Genomic DNA, 13,493 nt, shown 5'->3' with positions numbered 1-13,493 from the left:
AAATATTTACTATGTCTAACACATTGTGTTTGCATTGGGTATAGAAAGATGAATGACAGTCTTTAAAGACTTTACAATTAAATAGTTGGGATAAAACATGCATATAAATAATTGCAACATAAGATTATTAGGGAAAAATGCATGGTTCAGATAAAGTATAGTAGAAAGTTTTGAGGAGGGAAAGAGATGATAAGGAAATGGGTAGAAGATTCCCTTGGAACAGTTAACAATTGATCTGGGCCTTGAAAGGAAAGAAAGCTGATGATAGCATATATTAAAGGTGTGGTAGCTGGGCCACATAGATTCTAGCAAAAAGGTGTTTCTGCCTCTGATCTCCCCATTGTCCAATCTCTTTCATACTGCTAGCAGGATAAACTTCCTTTTGGATAGATCAACTAAAAACCTGAACTACCTCTGATAACCTGATAAATAAGGTTCAGATTCCTTTCCTTGGAATGTAATGCCTCCATTGTTTAGCACTACCCTATCTTTATAGTGTGTCTCATTTTTCCCTTTGATCTTCTGTGTTCTTGGTTCTTGTGTAGACAAACTAGATAATTCTTTATTCCCAAAGATGTCGCCTCTATGGTGTTTTTTGTTTTGTTTTGTTTTGTTTTGCTTAGTCTTTACCATCATATGGTAATATCTTGCCTCTCTGACTTTGCTAAATTCTTTCCTGTCCTTCAGGTAAAGACCAAATAATATTATCATGAAATATGATTAAAGTCTAACCCTTTGGTGGAATTCATTCAGAGGTGATCTCTCTAGTACATTATCCTTATTTTGCAAATGAGGGAACTGACACATGGAAAAGCTGAGTCACTTGCTCAAAGTTACAGAGTCAGAGTTGAAGTTAGCATTTCATTGCAAGTTACTTTGACTCCAGAGTACTTTCTGCTGTATACCACAGCTGCCCGCAAAAGTTATCTACACCATGATGTCTTCTCTGATCCTCAGCATCCTACTATAGTCCTTGTATAAAACTTAAGTGCACTTATAGTTGTTTAATCATTTCAGTCATGTCCAATTCTTCAGTGACCCCATTGGGGTTTTCTTAGCAAAAATACTAGAGTAGTTGGCCATTTCCTTCTTCATCTCATTTTATAGATGATAAACTGAGGCAAAAAGGGTTATGTGACATAGCCAGAGTCACACAGCTTGTGACTGCCTGAGAATAGATTTGAACTCAGGCATTCCTGACTCCAGACCTTGCACATTATCCATTGTGCCACCTAACTGCCCTTAGATGCATTGGAGATATCTAAAACAATTATATAGTATCATATTTTATAGTTATGTTTCTTTCCCCTTTTCTGGATTATTGAAGGCAAGAGACATGTCTTTTCTAAACTTTGAATCAACCCCATACCTAGGACAGTATTCTACTTATAGTAAGCATGTAGTAAATGCTTGTTAAATGAATTTATATTTAGTATTATAATCTGCCACAAAAATAGTATTATGTTCCAAAGCCAAAATTCATGTTTCAGGTAATTATAAAAATTGTATTATAATTATATTATTATCTTTTAATATTATTTTAGATTATGTGATTCTCAGATTATATATAAACATACATATACACACATATTTTAGCCTCCTTTTCAGGATCATCATCCTTGCCCTACTTCTTATCTGTGATTATATCATAGACCTTGGTCCTAGACCCTCTTTTCTCTTTCAGTAATTTCATTAGTTCTCCTTAGTTCAATTATAACCTCTATGATGATGGTTTCCAGATCTATAAATATATCTCCAAACCACCTTCTAAAATGTAGCCATGTATTTGCAAATAAATTGATATTTCTAAAAACCCCTATATAGAATTAAGGAGACACATTTATTAAGCACTTGTTAGTGCTAGTCAGTGAGAAATACATGTATAGAAATAAAATGTTTCTTTTAATATTATGCTTTATTATCATCAATAAGCATTTATTGAACCTACTATGAGGAAGTATAGTAAATGACACAGGATAGACAAAGTAATAATTCAGGGATACCTTATCAGGAGAATAGCATTTGACTATTTGATTTGGTACATATTTTCCCTCCTAAATTTTTGCTTTTCATTTTTAATTCCCATTGAAATCAGAAAGATTATAATCAGTATACTTTTTTAGTGAAAAGTATACCTATATATGTGTATGCACATATGATTTTTATATACCATATAACCATAAAGATATATAATATATGTGTGTATATGATATTGTATATTGTATGTGTATGTGTGCATGTTGTGTGTGTATGTGTGTGTGTGTGTGTGTGTTTTAAGAACAAGGAAGAGATTGGTTAAGGAGATAATAATATTAGAATTCCAGCTCTCCATAGACTGTACTTCAGGGTTTTTAAACATTTGTACATGTCAGAATATTAAAACTTATTGTTCCCCCAGTGGCTGTAATTCTGCCCTTTTGTGCATATGTAGTATTTTCTATTACTCCATAAGGTGATAATTTTCTTACCTTTATATGTATATATAGCATGTGACAGTTACTGTTGCTGTGGGAACCATAACTTTAAATTCTGTGACTTTTCTGCAAGTATAACCTCCATCATAATGATGAGTTAATGGAGCTTGTTGCCTTTAATACCCTTGTTGTTTCAAGGAGAAGAGTTATAATGTTTTGAAGCAAATGTACTTTACTTGTCCATTTAGAAGTATGTAAATAAAATAAAGTGCTTAAATTGTGTCACTTTCTTACTTGCATTGGGATCATGCTGTGGCAGAAATGGGTAAAGCAAACTTGGAGAGACAATTAGATGCCATAATTTGGGTAAGTTAGGGAAAAGCAACTATTTAGATGTAAAACTTATTTTATTTTTTCTGGAATAGAATGCTAACATACACTCCATCAAAGTCCTATTCTGAGACCCTATCTTTGTTTAGAGAATAACTTATTGAAGTCTATATCAAATTAATACAAACTCTGGCAGAGCTTACCAAGCAGTAAAAGCTTTGAAAAATTGTCAGATAATAATAGACTCTAACTTTTATCTGAGAATGTCAAAAGGTTATGTCCAGAAAGTTGGCCATAAGGTGTTGGGGTTTTGGAGTCATTGACACTTGAGAAGAACATTTCTTAGAATTTGTAAGGGTTGTAATTTGTTGGTAGGAAGAGTTACCAATACTTATGGAATCACTGACATTTTGAGATATTAAAGCAGAAATATAAGAGTACTGGGAAACAGTTAGGTCCTCAGGACTCTTTTCTCAATACCACCAATATCTAAGATTACAAATCAACAAATATATCTCAAGTATCAACTTTTGACATTGTGATAGATAGAGTGACATAAAACAACAAAAATGAAATGGTTATTATCCTCAGAGAAGCTGCATTTCACTGGAGTAAATAACAAGTACCATCTTAAGTGGGGTGACAAAAGAAAAATAAGGCAAATTGGCAGTTAGGGAGAAGTTAGGAAAGATCTCTTTTAAGCATAGTTTTTGAAGAAGTAAAAGAGAAGAGAGACTACCTTTGGGTTTGGGAGAAAGCCAATGCAAAGAAAAAGATCAGTAAAATTCAGTGTTAAGTATAAGAAACAAATAGCTGACAGGCTAATTTGGTTAGGACATGTACATGAACTGTGGAAAATCTAAATTTGTAAAAATAACTGGAGCCAGATTGAGAAGGAGTTTAAATAACTTTTTTCCCTAAATACTTTGCTATCTTTGCTATCTTCTATCTTTTCGGTCTTTTATCTTCTACCCATCACATGCTTCACAGTCCAGTGGCCTCCTTGCTGTTCCTCATACAAGACACACTCTCTCCACTACATTTTCACTGATTTTCTCCCATTCTTGGAATTCTTTTTTCTCATCTGTGTCTCCTGGCTTCCCTGGCTTTCTTCAAATTTTAGGATAGATAGATAGATAAAATAAAAATGGTGGGACTATCCTAACTGCTCTGCCAATGAGAGTCAGTGATTTAGTTTTAAGTCATGGTCCTTAAGAAAGAAATTTAGCCGATCTAGCAATCAAAAAATATTTTTAAAAGCATCTGCAGGTAAGGGTATGGTTACTTTATGACTTTATGATGCTTATTGATTGGTCAACAATAGGTCTCAAGTTAAGCCCCAATTGGTCATTGTTTGGGTCTGATAGATTCAGAGTGAATGTAAATAGTATTCATTTCTGTTTGGCCAGAAACCCTGAGTGCTTTCCTTTCACAGATTTATATATTTATCTATTTATTTATTTAATTAGTTAGTTTTTTCTTTAACTAGGTGAAATAGGCCAAGAGGCCATTCTTTGCTTCAGTTACTACCTAGCCTTAATCCCTAAATTATTTAATCATTTAATCACAGCCTCACTCCAACTGACCTATAAAAACCTTAGCTTTAAATGGCCAAGGTCTCCCACTGCATCTAGGGCCATCTTCTGTTGTCCTGATCTATAGTCACTGGATCCAGATGTTCTGGAAGAGAAAGGAGGGCACAGCTTTCTCTCACTTAAATGCAATTTACTTGAATGTCATAGCATCACCTAACTCATGTCATGGTCCTTTTCAAGAAGGAAGGACATAACAATTTCTATGAGTAGAGTCACATACTGGGGACCCAACTGGAGCTGCTCAATTGGGAAGCTCTCTTCCTTTCTTTTCCTCCCTTCTCCCCTACTTTTTCACTCTTAAAACACAACAGAGGAGACTGCATCCTCCGCATGGTGAAGAATCAAAGTCCCAGCAATTATGCTGAGCAGGCCTCATTTGCCAGGTTTCCTTGTATAAGCCTCTTCCCAATGGCAGGTCTTAGATTCACGTGGCCTCCTTCATCAAATTGGAACTTAATTGCTAAAGCATACAGAGGGGCTTTCTCACTTGGTTGCTGGTTGGATTTTGTGTTTCAGGAAATCAGAGAAAGTAAATTGATGATCTGTTTCATGAGGATTATATACTTGGATGATGGGTGTTTTACTAAGAGTGCATAATATTGCCTATGGAAATGCAAGAAATGCTACTAATGAAGGCTCCCTCTCCCATTTTGAAGAAGTAAATAGTATCTGGCTGGTAATTCATGGATCACATTTAGCATGGTACTGGATTATTCTATATGCCCCATATATGTAGATATTCTGAAAATGAGAACAGATACACCCCAAAATGGAGTCCAAAGTAGAAGGACCTGTGGTGTCATACTGAAGTTCTCTCTGTTATCAATCTTTTCTTCTCCTATCTCCTATCCCCAGAAGCAACCTAAGAATCTGGTGTTCTAAGTATTCTATATTTTGTTTCTTAATGAGTTAATGGGACTACCAACTTAGAAAGCCAAAGGGAGGAATTGTAGCAAGTTTCCTTTATTACACATTCCTTATAGTTTTCAATTACTATTTCCTTTATAAAAAATCATTGAAAGCAGGGGCTATCTTTTGCCTTTCTTTGTATCCCCAGAATTTTGCACAATGTATATGGCATATAGTGAGTGCTTAATAAAATGCTTGTTGAATTTTCTGAAGGAATTTTCTGATTGTAATATATGTCACTAACAAGTTGCTTGATGTCAGGTAAGGAACAGTCCCAGTTTCTTCATCATTAAACTTACATAATTCCTTTAAAATATAATAACTATAGCACTTACAGATAGAATGTTAGTTTATTGTACCCTTAATTCACTGTATATTAAAAAGTAATCTCAGTCCAGAAGAAAAGGAAGTACATTAGTAAGTTTAAAAAAGAATAATATGAAATTAGAGTACCTAGAGACCTGTGAGGTAAGTCCTATGATACTTAGATAGCTTCAAAGCAGACTTAATGAATGATGCCCTGTAACTAGGTAAATAAAACAAAATTTTGAGAATACTCTCAAACTAGAATTCCTAATTCCACATGTTTACTTTGATAGAAAATCTTGACAAATTAAGAGCTCTATAACCTTTACGAATGAACTTATATTATAATTGATAATATAAAGGAAAGAAACATTGAACTTGTAATCAATAGACATGGGTTGGAATTCTAGTTGTAACCCTGAATAACTGTGTGATCATGGCTAAGGAAGTCAATATTTCTGCCTCTGTTACCTCGTCCTTTAACTGAGAATAATAATAACTCTCTCTCTCTCCAACATAGCTGATTTCAAGTATTTTATCTATTCTATGTGGCCATAGGAGACAGAACCAGGCCTAATGAATAGAAATTGCCTTGATTTTAGAACATACTAAGAATTATTGCAAAAATTATGAACTAGACCAGTAAAACAGGCAGTAATTAGAAGTTTTTAGTCTGAGAATGATCAGTTGGGTCATTTGTCCTAGATTCATAAATCAGATAAGTTGATTTAGATAACCTCCAAGTTCCATTTCAACTGAGATTAAATTAAATTAGACAGTGGGTACAAGGTCACTTTAGCTATAAAGTCCTAGGCAAATTTAAGGAAGCATTGTTAACCACATTTCATTAGGCTGTGGCATAATTCCCTGTGTTTCTTGACATATTCAAATCAGGAAATTAACTGATATATTTATAAACTAGGTATTTCCAGAGAAGGACAAACAGGATATTGAAGATTCATTATACTGTGCAGCATGAAGATCACTTATTGAACTCAGGGGGAGTTCTTTCTTATATTTGGAGAAAAGGCACATGATATCTATCTGAAAATATCCGAAGAGTGTTTCTGTGGAAGGTGATTGAACTTGTGGCACTTGACCCTGGGAGTAATAAGTAGAAGTTAGGAGAAGTCAGATTTTTGAATCAACAGAAACACACACACACACACACACACACACACACAAACACATCTGTGCAAGTATATGTATATAAAATATCCTTAGCAATTATTTCTGTACCAAAGTTGAGTGGATTGCTTAGGGAATAATGAATTTTTGCTCCCTGGATCCCTTTCAGTAGAGATTGAATATTGTAGATAAAGATTATTGTTGATGACATTTATGATTTTCTGAGGGGTTAGACTAGATGCTAAAAAAAATCTTTTTTTAAATAACAGAACCCAATTGGATCTAGTGATTTGGATACTTCAATGACCTCCCAGCTTTTTGAAGAGCAATCTGTGAGTTTGTGGTTATTTTATTTTTAAATTCTCTAGCACTCAAGAAAATAATTCTTAGGAAATATATACTGGAAAGTAAAGTTAGAATTGGATTTGTTTTTTACTCTATGTAGAATGTTGAAGACTAACCAACCTTATTTATATAGTTTGTAAATCACTTTGTAATAAATATGCTGTGACTTGATAGCAACATTTTCTACAATTTTCAGGATGCTAATTTTGCATGGTAAGCTCATGACTGAGTTACAGGATGGTTTTTGATTTAAGATAATAAACAGTTAAGTGCTAATCATTAGCAGAGTACTGTGCTTGGACAAGGGAAGAGACAAGGAAGACTGCTTTGTAGGATCTTACCATCTAATGAAGATACAATAGTTACACAAGTGATTAATACATAGTAGATACATACTTTTCTAGTAGAACTAGAAAGAAAAGGATTTCCTTATGTTTAGAGATAATAGTCATTATTAATGGACATCAAAGAAGGTTTCAGCTAATCAGAAGCATATAAGAAATAGAATTATACAATTTGAGGATGTGTGTGTGTGTGTGTGTTGTGTGTGTAGAACTCATAATATACCTAGTACATTTCACTTCTTAAAAAGGACTACTGTCTTTAGTAAATTTTCCTTCCTTAAGGAAGAAAACAGTTTTGTTTATTTTTGTTTTATGTAGTGTGTTTGTGTGCGTGCACATGTGTGGATGTGCATGCTTGTGTGCATGCATTCTTTTGTTTACATATCAGGGGGAAAAAAGTAAATGGTTTCTCTATCTCCTATAGACTCTAGAAGAAGCAGGAGATTGCTTAAGTAATCTCCCCAGCCCTTTTGCTTACCTCCTCACCATACACCTGAAAGAAGGCAGGAACCTTGTCATTAGAGATCGCTGTGGTAAGGACTCTTTTATCTGATATACTATTTGTGGTTTTTAACATGTTTTCCTTTCAACTTTACTTTTGAACTGTTAATCTGCATTTCTTATCACATTCTGTCTCTAACTTCCTCCATGTGTATTGAGACATCAGCACATACAAATATTTTCAAGTAGGAAAGGAGGATAAACTTATTCATTAACTTTTTTGTGGTATTGATTTTTGTATATATTAATAAATGACTGTATGAGTATACTTCTGCAAATGCTATACTACTTTTACCTGAACTTTTCATAAATGGTATTTTGTTATATGATTACTTTTTGCAGCTACATTTTATTTTTTAATTTGGTGCTTTCTAAGGGATTCCAGAGATACCCTGTTAGCCATATTAGGAAGCAAGTTATATGATTAATCAAAGATAAAGGAGGGAGGAAACTTAAAAGTTATTGGAACTATAATATTTGTTTGGCCTATGATGTTTATTTTCTTCCTCTCTACTGAAGTTTTAACCCAGCAATCTTGCCTGTAGATATCTGAATTTGTCAGAGTAGGAGTAAGCAGGTATAATTAACAAGTTTGTTTTACAGTAAGGAAGTGATGGAAATTATAAGAAATTGAAATGAAATCATTTAAAAATTTTAATTTTCTTATGCCAAGTTAATTCTTCAATGTCTTTGAAAGTCAAGAAAATGTTATACTTTTAGTTTTACAAATTTTCATCTCCAAATTGAAGGTCTGATTGTTTTCCGAAGGAAGACTTGTCTAAAGGGCAAAAGATCTTTATTTATTTGTTATTGTTGTTGTTAAACTTTATGATAATGAAGATAGACAAAGTATATGAAATTAATAAGGCACCTAAGATATAAGACAAGTTTTATTTTATTATTTTATTAGAAAGAGACTGAGTCTAATACTCATTAATGAGTCTATTTAAGCCAACTTCCAGAAAAGGAAAAATAAGCATGTGCTCCCTGGCTTTTTCTCCAGCTTGACTCCTTCTCTTGAATTTTCACGTCCATCAACTATAATATGCATATATATTATTGTCACTGTTGTCAATTCTTAGTTTTCATATTACTCATATCTAGTAGTTCAGTTTTGCAAACATAACTATTTCTTTGCCAATTATGAAGCTATAAATCTTTTGCATTTTGCATTTTGCAAAATTTCCGCCTTGTCTGGTGTATGTGTGTGTATGTATATGTGTGTGTGTGTGTGTGTGTGTGTGTGTGTGTGTAAAAAACCAACTGATCAGCTCATTAAGGCCTAAGTTTTAGTCTTAAAGAGCCTTACATATAAAATTTGATTTTACAGAGATTTTTAAACATTAATTTCTTTGTGTGTTTTGTTTTTACTTCACTAATATTTTTAATATATCTTTAAGTAAAGGATGAAAAAAGAAGGATGGGAAGCAGTTCAGCAAAACTGAGAAACTGTCAATGGAATCTTATAGTCTGCACAATATCTTAAACATATTGCTTCCAATATTTATGAAGAAAAGATAATTTCATATCTGACATTGTTTCTTATATTTCTGTTTTGTTTGTGAATAGAATTTGGCTTCAAGAGTTGCCTATTTGTCTTCTTAAAGCATTTCTTAAGTGCCAGATATGTGAAAAACATGTGCTAGATGATGGAAGTACAAAGACAACACATATAAGAAATTTACTTTTATCAAGAAAAGTATTAAATTATTTTAGATCTTACAATCATACTTCTTGTTTACCTAGTGGATGGCTATTCTCAGTGCAGGAAAATAATGGATTCTTAATTGCCCCATCATGAGATCATGAGACTGCTTCCCTAATCTTTCCCTACTGCTCCTACATATCCATTTGGGACCCATTTAAAAGTTAGATGAGCACCTCATTAATATGCCTTTAATATATAACATTTATGGGTACTCTAATTAGGAGCTGGCCAAAATTTAGGTATCAGCTAGTAGTTCATGTTAGCTATAGCACATGGTGCATTTGCTGTGGAATATTAAGCTAGTCAAAAATTATTTAGGGGATTATAAAGGAGTAACTTCAATTTACGGCTGAAAAATGTGGATTTTACTTTATTTTGTAACAATTATATCATTATTCATCTTCAATGTATAAATGAGAAGACATTATCTATTCTAATTTTCATTGTTAGCATGTGGAAATATTTTTATGTTTTATTTCTTTGCAAATATATGCTAAAAACATGGCTTGTTTTGGTTTCTTTATTTGAGACCTAACTTATGGGCCTTATGTTTTTGAAGAGGTTGAAAAACATAGATAATATGCTATCTCATTTTTATAGATCATGAAATATCATTTGCCATAGTAAAAAAGACTGCTTCAAAGATTTTATTGTAATTAAATGTTTTCCATCTATTCATCAAAATTATTCAAGATTCTTTGAAAAATATAACAGAAATATTCTTGTTCAGTGAGCATCTGAGCATAAAAATCAGACAAGATATAAAATGGAGAGATGTTTGATCATTAAAAGTGATTGGAACTGTTATATCACTATGGTGGAGGTCTTTCATAGTGTTTGATTTGGAGAAAAATTCCCTGTGAAAGATGAGGTCCTCCAGATGAGAGTTATTAAATACATTGGCTATCAGTGCAACACTCCCAAGTTCAATACAAACCAAAGATGTAATTTGTCCATATTTAACAAAATAAATCAATATACAATAGAATGTAGGTGTTGCTATATAATTTTCTAAGTCAACATGTGATGTATAAGGAGTCTTATATACAATTTAGTTCATTTCTAGTTGAGTTTGATACCTGCTCCAGTTAATTTTATTGATGGATAGATAACATTGTTCTGACTACATCAAATTCTGGAACACTGCAGATTTTATTTGAAGATATCAAACATTTGGCCTGATCATAAATTCAGAAAAACATAATGAATGAGCAATATATTCTCCTTTGCTTATAACATAGATTTGCATGGAAAACCTGTAGCAGTTAGCCATATACATATACATACACACACAGAGACAGTATAAATGCACAATGAATTGTGCTCAGACTTAAACATTAGGAGCAATATGAGGTGAATTTCCTTCAAGGAACTGTGAATATGTTTTAATGATATCAAACTTCTCCCAGAAATGAAGGGCCATCTTTTTAATATTAACTCTATACCAGTTTTTGTTATATGGTTCTAAGATGTGAGACCCTATATTGTTTAAAAAAAAAAGGAACATTCCTGAGAAGGGAAAATGGGGGGTAATGGAGAAATTTATGATAGGTGTGCTGCAGAATATAATCTCTGAGGAATTTAGAAGAACAGGAGGGGAAAATGGCATCAGGAAAACACAATAGCAGGAAGGAGAAGATGGGTTAGTTGTGTGACAAGGGTAAGGGATCACAGGTACATAGTCCAAGTGTTCTTTGCTAGTAGAACATAAGAAGAGACTTTCAAAGTAGGTAGAGCCTTTGCAGTATACTGATACAAGAACAAATACCAGAGTCGTAAGGGATGAGCAGAAATGGATAGCTTTTAATTCTGCATCATAAACAACCACATTGATAAGATTACGGATATTTTTGAATAATAAGCATTTTTAACATGAAAAACACAAATGGCATGTTAGGAAAGTATAAATAGGCAGGAGAAATCATAGCATACCAGAGCTTGAGAAAAGAGTCTCTCAATCTAATTAATTATCCTCATTTTACAAATGAAGAAATTGTGGTCTAGAGAGATCAAGTGATATGAACACACATACAGGGAGTGGAAAACATAAGATTAGAATTCAGGTGTCTAAGCCAATTTTTCTAGCATGAATAGCACACAATCTTCTTGCTCTACCAGTAATCATTGCAAACTTTTGTCACTATCTACTTTTTCTTTGCAACACTGACAAACCAGAACAATATTTAGCACCTTTTTCCTAGAGACACTTTCACATAGTCAATTATGTCTCTAGATTGCTTTATGATACAGGTATAAAAGTCAGCATTCAAGTACAGTGCTCTTTATTTTATTTTGAGCCACAAAGTCCAATTGATTGAAGGTATAGATATTGGTTGGTTACTTGAAGTGAGAGAAATGTTGAAAGTAAATTTCAAACTTGTCATGGACTTAATTACACAGGACTCACTGGTTTTATATTTGAACCATTAAAATGCAGTCTACATTGCTTAACCTGGAAGAAAAACAATTTATGACTAATTTCTCCATTCTTTGGAAGCAGTTCAATGTTTCTTGGAGTGCTACAACATTAATACCACTCTTCCTTTTCCCTGAAGAATACAGTGTTCTGAAATTGAACCTTTTGTAACAAAAATTTGCTTTTTTTCATGGCTGTTACATAAAAAAAATTTAGGTAAACAAAGACTTTTATAATTAGAAAGAATCTTAAGTATCATATACTTAAAGTTTAATCAGGAGATTATTCCTGATTCCAGAGAATATCTTATTAAGTGATTGTAGGGAAAAATGAGGACTTCTGGGAAGTTTTTTTTTTGTTTTTAAATCTACTATGGCAGATCAGTGGATGGCAGTGAAGTGAAGAATGAAGCTATTCACTTTAAGGCATGAATAATTTTGAATACCTCAAATGAGAACCTTAAAAGGGGGGGAAATTGTTGTGTGTCAGGATAAGAAACCTACTATCAGAGAACCAGTTACTACAGCTATTTGCTAGTAGCTGCTGGGGATCTACTTCTGACCAGCAGAATAGATCCCTTCATGTGAGAGGATGATAATGATACAAGGACACTGAGAGGCAGTTGCATTCTTTGACCTCCCTCCTCTTCCCTCTTGCCTCCTATTTATTTCATTCCAAATCTATAATGTCTGGATTAGCTCCTTGGAGGGCCTCAGGGTCGACCAGTCAGGATAAATCAAAGTCCTTGGTTTTTAGGGGGAGAAGTGAAGGAGGCAGGCAAACTGTCAGGTGGCTTGCCAAAGATGTATCTTAGATTCTGGAGACCGGAATCTCCAGCCTCTCTCTTCCTCATCCTGCCGCCAAGTGACTCTGACTTCTCTCCCTCTGCCCTCCAATCCTTGCCTAAAATTATTTCACCAACAAACATTCAGCAAGCACCAATGATGAGGAGAGCCATCATCTAAATATATGTTAGTGGAGCTGTTATCTCACATCGAATAGGTAGTCTTAAGTGCTCTCTTGTCTGATTTGGAGTTTCAGCCCTCTACACTAATCCACAAGCAACATCTATGTCAATAAAGACTGATTTGCAATTCCTTCAAGTGTGTTATGATTCACACCTGGGGAGGGCTTTTTGCAAAATGACCTGCCTTTAATGGTACAGTCCCTTTTAACCCTTTACAGGCTTTCTGGGTTTCACACTTAGGTGTGGTCCTTAACATGAACCTCTTCAGAAAATAGTGGGATTGACAGGAAGGTATTGCTCTTAACATGGTACTAGAAGGAACTCTGCAAGATGCTGTAGAAATGAAATATAATAGGGTGAAGCCTTTAGCTGTAGTATGTATATTTCACTGGCTTAGACAACAAGATGCTTCCTTTGTTTGCTTTGATATTGTTTTGTATTTTTTTTTTTGCTTGTTTTGAAATCTGGAACTTTTTGAGATATCCTGGGTGGATGCGATAACTGGCAGTATTTTCTGGAAAGAAACAAAA

The 13,493-nt window shown here is 33.7% G+C and overlaps 1 protein-coding gene across 4 annotated transcripts in view; it reads left to right on the top strand.

Annotated features, from left to right (window-relative positions):
• The window catches only part of MCTP2 (multiple C2 and transmembrane domain containing 2), a 263,485-nt gene that overhangs the window by 68,817 nt on the left and 181,175 nt on the right, over positions 1-13,493 (top strand). For 3 of the 4 annotated variants that reach the window (XM_023497262.2, XM_003755565.4, XM_031955532.1), the window contains exons 3-4: positions 6,952-7,014; positions 7,796-7,904. In XM_023497262.2, the coding sequence (XP_023353030.1) occupies positions 6,952-7,014; positions 7,796-7,904 (172 nt within the window). The remainder of the gene's footprint in view (positions 1-6,951; positions 7,015-7,795; positions 7,905-13,493) is intronic. The other variant, XM_023497266.2, reaches the window with a different exon arrangement.

The sequence above is a fragment of the Sarcophilus harrisii genome, chromosome 2 (genome assembly GCF_902635505.1).
Source record: "Sarcophilus harrisii chromosome 2, mSarHar1.11, whole genome shotgun sequence".
Lineage (NCBI taxonomy): Eukaryota > Metazoa > Chordata > Mammalia > Dasyuromorphia > Dasyuridae > Sarcophilus > Sarcophilus harrisii.
The sequence above is the reverse complement of the archived record's forward strand: the minus strand, read 5'-3'. Positions and strand labels throughout refer to the sequence as shown.